Here is an 11,902-nt window from a genome sequence, read left to right as displayed (position 1 = left end):
ATGCTAAAACAAAGATCACCCTTATCTCCTTTTTGACGAATTAGGCAAAAGTAAATAGAAATGCAAATATAAATATAATATACACATATATCACGAAATCATTTTCCAATTTGTTAAATTTTTACCACCAGGGTCGACTGGAATTAAAATGAGACCAAAGTCGTATTAAAATCAAAAACACCTGTTTCTAAAGTAATATTTCACTTCCATTTCTTTTTTTACCGTCATATCTCTCCTTTAAGGGCAAAAACAATAATAAAACAAATCACTAGTGTTATTAAATTATTTGAGTTATGTTGGAAAAAAGGTCAGAAAATTTTGTGATGTAGTTACATCACAATGTACTTCAATGTACTTCAGTTTACTTCAATTTGTTCCAGCTAACACTTATGTGATGCATTTATAAATGAGCTAAGTACTAGAGCAGAAGTATGTATGATCTGTGATCGCTTGATGTATAATTTACAGTTTAGTGGTACAATTCTTCCCGCTTCAACAGCAAAACATTTCATGAATCTTTATTACTATTTTTGAGAAGAAGCCATCAGTGTAGAGTAACAATAAGATTCCTACTGCGTCTTTTCATTGTTGAATACCAAATTGATCGTTTGGATATGAGGTGGAATTTTCGTTTACGTATTTATGATATCTGCATTTCAAATAGCCGACTCTAAAGATTTAAAAGCGAAAAAAAAAAAAAAAGAAAAGAAACGCATAAAATTGGGCTAAATGATAACTGATAATTACTCTGTATCTTTCCTCGTGCACAAAATGCTTTCAGAAAAACATGGTGGAGATTTTACTAGAGTTGTTGAAGGGAACCTACATATTTTTATCAATTTATGGAAGAAACAAAGACAAAATTTGAAAAAGTCTGCCACACTTTTTTTTTCAACTTGAAATCTCATAGCGCATGCGTTAGATAGCATAGTAACCAACTTATGACTTCAGTGCCACTTAGTAATTAATTTTTAATAAAAATTGACTTGATTTTTTGTCAGTTTCAATCAGAAATAATAATAATAATAATAATAACAATAATGATGATGATGATGATGATTGTCAAAGAGATTTATATTGTACCAGAATCCTAATGTTCAAAGGCGCTTTACAATATCAGCGAACATCTAAAAATAATCCAAAAAGTGAAAACATTAGTCTGAAAAATATTAAAAATATTTTTTAAAGAAACGTTTTAAGTCTATATTTAAAGACGGACACGGACGAACTATTTCTTATTTCAAATGGTGCAGCATTCCATATTGTAGGAGCTGCCACTGGAAGGATCTTGCGTCATATGTTTTCAAGTTATATGAGACGGAGTTAAAAGGAGATGTTTGGATGACGAGCGTATTTGAAGTGATGGAGTGTAGTGAACATATGTCATTTGTGTTTTGCCCCTTCTTATGATAAGCCCCTTCAAGAGGAACTTTCCCAGAGAGGAACTGATCCGATCTCTAACATCAGAGACGAAAACAAGACCGTGGCACAGCAATTGGAAATGCAAGAGATGCCACTATCTTTGGCCGTTTACACAACATATCACAACACACAACCTTCGTGAAAGAACTTTTTTAAAAATCTCACCTAAGAGAATAATACAAGCCTTGGCTTATTATTGTTTTTATTATTATCAAGCCTCGAGAGCAAGCAGTGGCTTGTAATGGAGAGTAAGTAATGACTTTTCAACATCTTGACGATCCAACAATCAATTTCACGCTTTGAATTCGAACCATTCTCAGGCGAAATTATAACACCGTTCTGACCAACATACAGCAAAATGCCTTGATAACGTCGCTTTATTTTGACTTTGAAATGCTATAATTTTATCATTGTATGTTCATTTCGTATTCTATATTTATCCATCTGTCTTTAGAATAGGCTCTTAACGGGGAGGATCTTATTTCCCTCGGCTGAATTGTTTCTAAAAGAACATAAAGTATTAGCATAACATATATCTGTATTAAAATTTTGATCATCTCATAGATTCATCACATTGTATTTCCGTAGATTATCAGTGAAGAAGTCGCCATTCCCATTTTGCCTCTCAGAGAGCTGTACTGGCAAGGAACCGAACTTATTCTTTCTGTGTGACACGAGCTCATATGTAAACATGTAAAGTGGCTAGGAGAAACGCACAACACATCTTAAAAAGTACAGGGAAGGCAAACTCACCATCAAGAAAAGGTGTCGTTAGACTCTAATGCTGGGCACTTCAATTGCTTAAATTCCTCGAAGCGCTGGCATTTCTATCAACTTCTTTGGTTACCACTGACTCTAATTATGTTTGAAGCTGATTGATAATTGTTGTATATTTTTACAAACCTGATTTCTAACGCTACTATTGAAATGCTTTTAATCGGCGTACGAACATCCTCGGACTTGTGGGAAGAAGTTCCATGATGCCGGTATTAAAAAGCAAAAAAAAAAACAACAACAAAAAAACAATTCAGGGCATTATGTAATGCCCGAATGGGTGAGTAAATACAAACGCCCTCAGATTGCAGTAGACACGAAAAGTTCACAACTCACTCGTCTGATGAAACTTTTATAACTGAATTACAAAGCTGGTTAATTTTGAAACAGCTCATATTCTATGACCTCGATGAACAATCAGTTCCTCGCACGAAGTCGTCAATAAAAATTTTAAAATAAAAAAAAAAAAAAATAGTACATGACGGCTCTTTGTGGAGCTGATCTGGCTCAAAACGGGAAAATGGGAAGGGAATTAATAACCATATCGTGGATCTCTGTATTAACTTTAACTGACATGTGGCTTTTTCAAAACGGAATACCTGGATCCCTGGTAACTTTTGACTTGAAGTCCGTTTTGGCAAAGCAGACATCCGACAAAATAACCTACAAGTCTTGAAACCTTTTGGAAGGTTTCTTTTTTTGGCTGTTGTTGTTGTTGTTGTTGTTGTTGTTGTTGTTGTTGCATTTTTTTCTTTGTGTGTGTGTGTTTTTGTTTTTAGCTTTTTTTTTTTTTTTTCAATTGCTTTTACCCGGATCGTGAGCGTTTTGCCCAAAATATTTGACAATTTTCGTAACGGTGGGGGCTGCAGTTAACCCCCCCCCCCTCCCCCACTAACACACATGCCCCTTTCTCCCACACCCCTGCCCGTACTCCCTTTGGCCTTTACCGAGCAATTATCTATTGCTTTCGATTATTTGGGATAGTCACTTCAAACAAACAAACTTATCGATTTAGTATTCCACTACTGCAATGTATATGTCTTATTTTCCATTTTTTCGGCCTATAGTTTTGAAATACAGCTCACAATATCCGAAAATGGAGCCGATCGCAGATGGCTCCCGTGCGAATGTCCAAAACAAAATACGACTCTATGGTGCAATACGGGCTCATATTTTGCGCGTTCTCTTGACCTAACGTGGGATAATTGCGTAATGTAGTAGAATAATAATTACTCTTGCTGTGCAATGCGTATCGATATCGCAATGTCAATATAGCGATATCAATAAAAGAAAAACTGGCATTTTCCTAGTTGGACCATCATTCGTTATTTTATAATTAGCATGCGAGGTCACTGAATTAAGATATATCCCATGGCTTTGATGTGCTTGATTCCATTATCTGGTGCAGCGACTGCTTCAATTCCACAAGTGTTGGAGTCGTCATGACGTCCTCCTGTTCCAAACCCGATTCTGGAATCACAAGTATTGCAGTGGTTTTCGTTGTTTCCAATGATACCGATTCTTGCTTTGGCTCTGTTCAGTCCGTCGTCATCTGCATTGAACCCTTCTCTGTTACAGTTGTCCTGCAAGGAGCCTTGGGAACCAAAGAGCGTTTTCCACGTGTCACGACCCAGTGATGTGGCTCGGAATTGCCCGTCAGCAATCAAGGAGTGCAGGGAATCAGCGGTCTTGTTTATGGTGATAAAATTCGTGGTCTCCTCGCCTGGAATCTTCATACCGAGACAGATTTTGAGAAAGGGTGTGTTCCAATATGTCGGTAGCTTGGTCTCAAGGGTGTCAAACCCGGTCTCCCCTCCCACGATATTGAATGCTTCTTTGTTGCTCCAGAGATTGGAATTGTAGTGGAACGTTTGCTAGAAAACGAGAGATAGTAAGCATTTGACCAAGAATCTCTGGTATGGAAACCATGCCAAGTATGAGTTTAGGTTTTTTGGGTTTTATCCCGTGTAAAATAATCACAGTCTGGGAAGTTATTTTGTAGGTCACAAAATTCCCCCCCCCCCCCCCAAAAAAAAAAAAGATATGCGAAGGAGACTAAGCCCATAGACGAATGCCTCTATTCCTCATACAACATACGGAGCTCAATCATATATGAAACGGCACTCTTACTCGTAACTACGTTTTCCTTGAATTTTGAGTGGACGTGGCTTCTTAATGGGCCTAGTTGGCTCAATTATCAGCTCTGTATGACAAAAAGAAATGTTTCTTAGCAATGCCCCACACAATTTAGGGTAACTATTTCCAGTTAACGATGTGGGTTAGATACAGTTTTCTAGCATTATAAACTTCACGTCTATTATCTATTTATTATCTACTGTGAGTTCCACGGCAAGAATACTAACAAAACCATAAAAAGGAGGATAAAACACCTTTGTTCCATCAATTTTCATAACCAGAGTCCATCCACCTCCACCACAAGATCCCATTCCATATTCACCACCACCGCCACCACCGCCACCACCACCACCACCGCCACATCCACCACATTCATCACCACAGCCACATCCATTACCTACACCACCACCACCGCATCCACCACCACCACATCCACCACATCCACCACCACCACCACGACCACCACCACATCCACCACAGTCACCACCACCACCACATCCATTACCTGCACCACCACCACTGCCACCACCACCACCACCGCCACCACCTCCACCATACTCGTCAACTCGATCATTAATCATGTATAAAACTAAGGCATTAACTGCCTCAATTCATTTTGAGTCAAACTAGCAAGGAGTCATGTCCCTTCATTGTCGATATTGTCATAGACTATTCTCTCGTGCAGACAGTAGAATTCGTCACGAAAAACATAGTTGTCAAAGCAGTGGATCAGAAAAGACACGAGATGTCCCAAATATCACATTTCCTACCGAAAAGCACCATGGGATCCCTAGTAGAATAGAAATGGGAGAAGCGTTTCGGTTCAAGACACCCTCCAGTATTTTGATCGTGGGCCCTTCTGGTTGTGGCAAGACTTGTTTTACCGAATCGTTACTCTTGGATCACTTGGACGAATTGTCTGTAAACCCTCCCACTACGATTCATTATTGCTACGAGGCGTGGCAAGACGGATTTAGAGACATGGAAGACGCTGGTGTGCAATTTCACGAGGGGATTCCAGAGTCAGACCATCTCAAGTCATGGTTTCCGAAGGGTGGATTACTCGTGCTGGACGATTTGATGGCAGAGGGAGGTGAGGACAAAGCGTTGCTAGACTTATTCACCAAACACTCTCATCATCAAAATATCACCGTGTTGTACTTGTGCCAAAACATGTTTCCACCAGGGAAATACGCCAAGAGTATTTCCAGGAACGTCCACTACATCGTAGCCTTCAAAAATCCAAGAGATCAATTAAGGATGAAGAATTTACTGCTTCAAGCTTTTCCCTCTTGCTGGCAAGACACGATGGACGCGTATCAAAAAGTGACCGAACGACCGTTTGGGTACACGGTCCTGGATTTACATCCCGCCAGTGATAACAGGAAACGCGTGTTTAGTCACCTCATGACGCACGAAGGATACCCGCGCTGGCATCGAAGAAAGAGAGAGGATGTCTGATCATTGCCCAAAATAGTATATTAAACATCAGTTTAATCGACTCGGCTCATTTGAAGTACGTTGTCTTGGGTGAAGGTCGACGAGAATCATGGATGATCGTTCAACAGATATTTTCGGCCCCGTGGAAGATAACAATGACGAGAACGTTGAAGAGGAAGAAGAGGTGGATGAAGAGGAGCCTGAAGAGGAACAGGAAGAAGATGAGGATAGTAGCAGCTCCGAAGAGGAAGAAGAAGCGGACGACGATGAACCAGATCCGTGGAGTCCGCTACGTCAAAACGTCGGGGAAGACGTCAAAGAAACCTACCTGAAAGAGGTCCAGCAGTTCCTGGATAAGGGAAAATCCCAAAACTATGCCGAAAATGCTGCTTTCAACGTCCTATTACCTGTAAGTAGAAGAAGGCTACGAAGGACTTACTTAGAGCGTCTAAAATGGACTCACTGTATCAAACACGACGCAATACACCGTAAAGTCATGAAGACTCTTCAACGCTTTATTGAGGAAGACGACATGGATTTTGACGAAGCGGCCGAGTCGGCAGTGGCAAAACGAAAATTCCTGCTAAACAGACTAATGCGGAAGAAGTTACTCCCCGACGATGCGACGAAGAGGAAGTAGAAGAAGAGGTTAAGACCTGAATTAGCAATGTGATTCTTATAAGAGTGTGTGATTCCAGGGTTTTAGTCATTATTTGTAAGACGCTACACATGCAAGATGAATTCCTCCAATCAACTGTCAGGGAATGACCAGAGGGTTGTCTGTAAAAAGGCCTACCACAAAAAATATTATGCCAAGAACAAACAGCGAATCCTGGCCCAACAAAAGAGATATCGTGCAGAGAACGTCGAGATTCTCAAAACCCGTCGTAAAAGATGGTATGAAAACAACAAGGAACGACTCGCCAGCAGCCAGAGAGCCTATTGTCAAGAGAACAAGGAGCACATCAGAAATTACCGAAGACAATTAATACTGTAAAAACAACAGGGAACGGATCAACGAGTATTGGAGAAGTTATTATGCCAAGAATAAGGAACGGATCAGGCAAAGACTTCATGACCAAAAGCAAAGAAAACTAGGGCAGAATATCGTGCGTTTTGGGGCCAGGGACCAAGAGTCTGTGAAACTGGAAACGAGTTTAGTTCCCAGCACTTTGTGGAATACCGACGGTCAAGACTTAAAGAGTAAAAAATTGCAATCAATTCTTTTTCGGAGCTCATGTTATTATTTTTATTATCATTATTCAATAAACGTTGCAAAGACTCAGACTCTTTGTTTTTGTTTTTGTTTTGTTTTACGAGTTTATAAGTCAATCGGTCTTGATAGAATTCATTTTACTTGTGACAACGTTCAGCACACGTCTTCTTTTCTAAGCGTAACATTCTTTCCTGTCTTCGTGGCTATGGAGTTGAGCGATTGCTAGTTGTGTGACGCTTTGTAGGAAAGGACTATGTTTGATGTAAGTGGTTTATTTTGGCGCTATTGGAAACCCGCTTAGACAACTATAATTGTTGAATTAGGAGCGATTTGCAGTGTTTGTAAATGAAGTTAAATCTTTACTTCAAGCGCGAAACGTTTGTTTGAAATTCCTTTGATTTTATTCTCAAGGGTTAAGATACAGTCTATCATGATTTCAGCCTCTAAACATGTGCTTTTCGGTTTTAATTTATTCCATGTTTCATCTCTGACTAATTATGTTAATTCCGCTTCAATGGTCGCCCAAAATGCCTTTTGTTTGTTCAAGATTCCTCTGAATGATGCTTTTCTCAAGGGAACAGTCGAGATCATGGAGTTTAGATTTTATTGCAATCTGTCATTAGCAATTCATTTTCACTTGAAGCATTTCAATTGCATTTTTTTTTTCTTCTCACCTTTTAGCCTATAAATTTTTGTCTTCGCTTATTATTCGTTACTCGTCAAAGATTACATTCACGCTGGATAAAATTATTTCTGTTCCATTTCTTTTGATAGTGCTATCTTATTTGAGACACAATGACCGGCTTTCTGTAATTTTAGCGCAAACGTTTTGGATCAACATGGCAATGACGTCATATCTTTTAATGTTGGCCAAAAGGTGTTGATATTAAAGTTCGTGACATTTGAAAATGTGTGATGTTTGGTTTTTAAATACCGGACCTCTGTCGTTTAGGACCACAGGACACTGTAAGTATCGAGTTTGAAGTTGCATGACAATTTTTGCGTGACCCTGGCGTGATTTGTGTCGCCATGGAAATCTGTGAGACCGATCCCAGTCCTCCGTCGAGGCTGGTGGGCTGTTTTCCAACATGGCCGACTTTCGTGGGCGCCGCCATCTTGAATTCTTAATTCGGCTCCTGATTGGCTGAAATTTGTGGCGGCCATCTTGGATTTGGAAAACAATAGCATCCATTGTTCTCCAAACAATAGCCTATTGTCTTTCTCGGCTCCTGATTGGTTACCGGTCATATGAGCGTGTATTACTACTAAACACCATTTACTTTTGGTCTATTTGACATTTCGCTTTTACTACCAAAGTTCGCCCGCAGAGTGAGTTGTTAAACTCTACAGACAAATCAACCTTTTAACCGACTCGAGGATAATAATATGTATTTTTTTCTTTTCTTTTTTTTTTTTTTTTTTGATTAGCCAGAACAAGAGCTTGAAGACGCAGCAGATATTTCATTGTCGGATAAAAATGGTATTTTTAACATCGATCCTTCCCAATTAATTTCTGCTTATATCGTAAACGTCTTAACACTCTTTTCAATTATTGATTTGGAGCGCAGCTGCTTCATTCTGAGCTCTACATCACGAAGGGACTCAGGCAGTATCACTACGTTCTCTTGTACATTATAAATGTTATGATGGTATATGAGTAAAACTCTGAATTAACTCATCAATTACTTACAAAGTCAAGTCGAAGAGCTCCTTACAAGGGGAATCTGCATCAACAAATAAATAGAAAGGCGTTGGTTAGCATTTTAAAACTTTTAGTATTAAACAAAACGACCATCGAAAAAAAAGCAGAACGAAAATTCGTTTATGCAAATCAACATTAGCACATAATTTAGGACCGTGTCCCTAAGCTTCTATTCTTGTGATCTGAATTTTTTTATTCCTTGGAGTCGTTTAAAAAGGGTAAACAATGTACATACCGGGGACACGTTCCAGTCAACTAAAATTTAAAAAAAATTCGAGATGGGGACAAATGTTACGGAAATTTACTGGGAATTTTAAATTTTCGAAAAGCGGACATATCAACCGAACATTCCGGAACTTCTGGGTGGAAAGTCAAATTGAATGGAAAATCCCTTAAGTAAATTTAATAATAATAATAATAATAATAATAATAATAATAATAATAATCTTTATACAGGAGGCTCCACTCAATTTCCGAACATTCGAATGTACCCGGGTCTAAAATACAGGTCACATTCTACTGGTCAAGAGTAAAAATCCCTTCTCTACTGATGAATAACTATGCCAAAAGTTTTCCCTCGATCCAAAACAACATTTTCGCAGAGTGCACGTGAATATTAGAGCTAGGAGACTGAATCTTGGTGCTGTTTAGTTACTGTAGCACAATGACCTGTACTCTGACCTGTGGAATGTGACCTGTAATTTAAACCCCACGTTTTTCTGACCATATGTTTACACGAGTAGGTACATGTGCAAGCTACAAGGGTAACTGTTCAATTTCGTTGTTAATAAAACAATCAGAATTGTGCAGTTGACTCTTGCGGAACAAAATTTTCGTTTGAAAATTTCTCAGTCAATCACGAAAACGTGACGATAAAGAAAAGAGTTTTCATTAGAATTCCTTTCGTATTTTCCGAGTCCATGCGTTGAATACATTTTCGTTTTCGTATCAACCACACGTATTTCAGTAACCACAGATTATAATTTTTGACAGTAGAGTGATAGCCTTTCTGTGGACATACGTTTACACGACAGTTGGAAGAATTACTGATGCCCCAAATTCACGGAAGATGTCAAGGGATTTAGACAGAAAAGGTGGAATTTAGTATTGAACATCCAATTTGCTATTTGGCCAAACGGTTTCACTCTGGACCGGACGCAAGAGTCATCTACTCGCATCCGATTGGTTTATAATTAAACAATGTAATTGGATGGGCTGCATTATAGCGTGCACAAGCGCCGAACCGTAAAATTGAAAACACTCCCTGACAAAGCTTCGAACCCAGGCCCGTAGCTTCATAAGGCAGTTCAACGCATCAACCAAGGCATCCGGCATCGTAATCGCTACTAAGTTAAAATGTAATGAAACACACTTAAAAAGGCTCATATCTGACTCACATTTGCAGTGTCATTCCTTTTTCTCCGTTTCTTTTCTTTTTGCTGCAGTGATTGACCTTCTACTGGGCTTGCTTTCAGTTTAAAACATTCTGAGAAAGCATCATCGAGACAGGCAATTTTTGCCGTGGAGTAGCCACTTGTAGGGCCAGGAAATTTTGCTCTGAGTTTTTCACTCAACTTTTTGAGTATTTTTGTGCATATCTCAGCTCCATTGGGCCGATCACTCTGATCTGGGTATCATTGGAAAGATCGTTTCCTCCTGCAGAGGTTGAGGATAAATGATGCCAATTTTGGGCTAATAAACGCTGCGCCGGTTTGCCATTATAATCTCCTCCATTCCTCCAGAGCCTTTTAAAATGTAAGTACAGCTCAAAGCATTGTTATCTTGTAAAGGATACAACAAGCAGTCTTTTAATGCGTAACATAAATTAGGGAAAAAATCAGAACCTCGAAGAATTTAAAACCGCTTTTCTGGCTCGCTCTTACTTTTGCTCCACGGTATTCATAATTTGAGTTTTTCTCCAGGACTTCCTCGTGCTCTTCGTAGGTAGCGTTATTCAATTCGCAATGGTGTTTTCCATTTTCACTTATTTTCATCAAATTATAACTGACACAATGGTGCTCCATGAAGCATAGCACACCACAAAATTCACGATCCATGATGTCAGCTTTGCGAATCACGTGGTTCATCAGACGTTTACCAATGATCACCTCTTTAAACTTCAAATGATGTTTACATTCCTCTGAAAGAAATATATTTAGCATGATTATAACCGATGTACGTTGCTGCATTTCTTTAACCTTCCTCATTGTCATCATGATTATCATTTTCACTAATATTACCTCTTTTTTTACTAAACAAGAAAAAATACTAGGTAAACAGTCTATACGCCGTACATGTAGCAGGTAAGATTCCACCCAGCATAAAAGCTGAGCTCTCCTAACTGAGTTGATCATCTTGCAAAATGTCGCTGTATATTTAGATATGAAAACAACTAACAAACAAACTTGGATACAACTGGCCTGGTGGAAACAAATTTCTGTTTTACAAAACGGGTTAAAATCAAACGAATCAATGACAGAAAACTGAAGAAATATTTTTCACATAAGATAAAGTCTCATATCCTCCAAGCACACACCATGTAGCGACTAGAACTTTCTTTGCTTTGGATGTCACGTTTCTTCGTGGCTCCTGGGAATTATCATGATGCAACCCACTCTGTAGTATTAAACGTTCCTCTTTATGCGTAGTTTTGTGTTTTACTTTCGCCAGTGCTTGTTGGCACTGAAAGTTCGATCTGCTGGTTTCTACCGCATTTTCCTTAGCTGCTTCACTGTTGTGAACTCTGAAGTACAAATTCTAGAATTCGAGTCGCCACAGTTTTTTGAATGAATGTAGGTCTAGTAAGCGCTACAGACGTCACAGTTTGAACGCAAAATCACATCACACACCTACGATCACTTTTGTTTCTCTCGTGTTTACGCCTAGTGCTAGTATGATTAAACTTGTGCATTCAAACTGTGATGTCTGTAGCACTTACTAGACCTACACACCATTAAGCCCAAACATCTTCATTGAAGATATTTAAATACGTGATTTGAGTGTTGATGGTTTATTCATGTAGCAGATAATGTAGAACCTTTGAGCATGGCGTAGTTTAAAAAGAACCATTAAAAAACTGAAGAAACAGAATCTCGATGCCTTCCAGTCTAGTAGAAGCGACATCATCAAAAACTTCATTTACCCTAAAATTGACAGAGTAGCACTGCTCTTAATTTCTTCGAGCTACCTAATGTTAGAATTAGAAAAATGAA

At 38.9% G+C, this 11,902-nt stretch overlaps 3 protein-coding genes across 3 annotated transcripts; 2 read left to right on the top strand and 1 right to left on the bottom strand.

Moving 5' to 3' along the window:
- Positions 1–3,545: 3,545 nt before the first annotated feature.
- Positions 3,546–4,622, bottom strand: LOC110054719 (putative skeletal organic matrix protein 5). Its single transcript, XM_089291272.1, has 2 exons — positions 4,587–4,622; positions 3,546–4,070 (listed from the first exon to the last, which is right to left on the bottom strand). Exons 1-2 carry the CDS (start codon positions 4,605–4,607, stop codon positions 3,546–3,548), a joined length of 546 nt encoding a protein of 181 aa, XP_089147398.1. The 5' UTR covers positions 4,608–4,622.
- A 275-nt stretch (positions 4,623–4,897) lies between these two features.
- Positions 4,898–5,793, top strand: LOC149110771 (uncharacterized). The gene has a single exon (XM_089291225.1). The coding sequence runs from the start codon at positions 4,972–4,974 to the stop codon at positions 5,791–5,793; it is 822 nt and encodes a 273-aa protein (XP_089147351.1). The 5' UTR covers positions 4,898–4,971.
- An 88-nt stretch (positions 5,794–5,881) lies between these two features.
- LOC149110770 (uncharacterized) lies at positions 5,882–6,412 on the top strand. The gene has a single exon (XM_089291257.1). The coding sequence runs from the start codon at positions 5,882–5,884 to the stop codon at positions 6,410–6,412; it is 531 nt and encodes a 176-aa protein (XP_089147383.1).
- The last annotated feature ends 5,490 nt before the right edge of the window (positions 6,413–11,902 follow it).

Source organism: Orbicella faveolata, unplaced genomic scaffold (genome assembly GCF_042242905.1).
Source record: "Orbicella faveolata isolate gen_17 unplaced genomic scaffold, um_ofav_v1 contig_24, whole genome shotgun sequence".
NCBI classification, from domain to species: domain Eukaryota; kingdom Metazoa; phylum Cnidaria; class Anthozoa; order Scleractinia; family Merulinidae; genus Orbicella; species Orbicella faveolata.
The sequence above is the reverse complement of the archived record's forward strand: the minus strand, read 5'-3'. Positions and strand labels throughout refer to the sequence as shown.

What these genes read in the sequence shown, in the direction of transcription:
- LOC110054719 (XM_089291272.1), bottom strand. Translation starts at nt 4,607, where the DNA reads ATGAAAATTGATGGAACAAAG. An exon ending in TGAAAATTGATGGAACAAAG is followed by an intron (nt 4,071 to 4,586) that starts GTGTTTTATCCT and finishes CTCGTTTTCTAG; the next exon opens with CAAACGTTCCACTACAATTC.
- LOC149110771 (XM_089291225.1), top strand. Translation starts at nt 4,972, where the DNA reads ATGTCCCTTCATTGTCGATATTGTCATAGACTATTCTCTCGTGCAGAC.
- LOC149110770 (XM_089291257.1), top strand. Translation starts at nt 5,882, where the DNA reads ATGGATGATCGTTCAACAGATATTTTCGGCCCCGTGGAAGATAACAAT.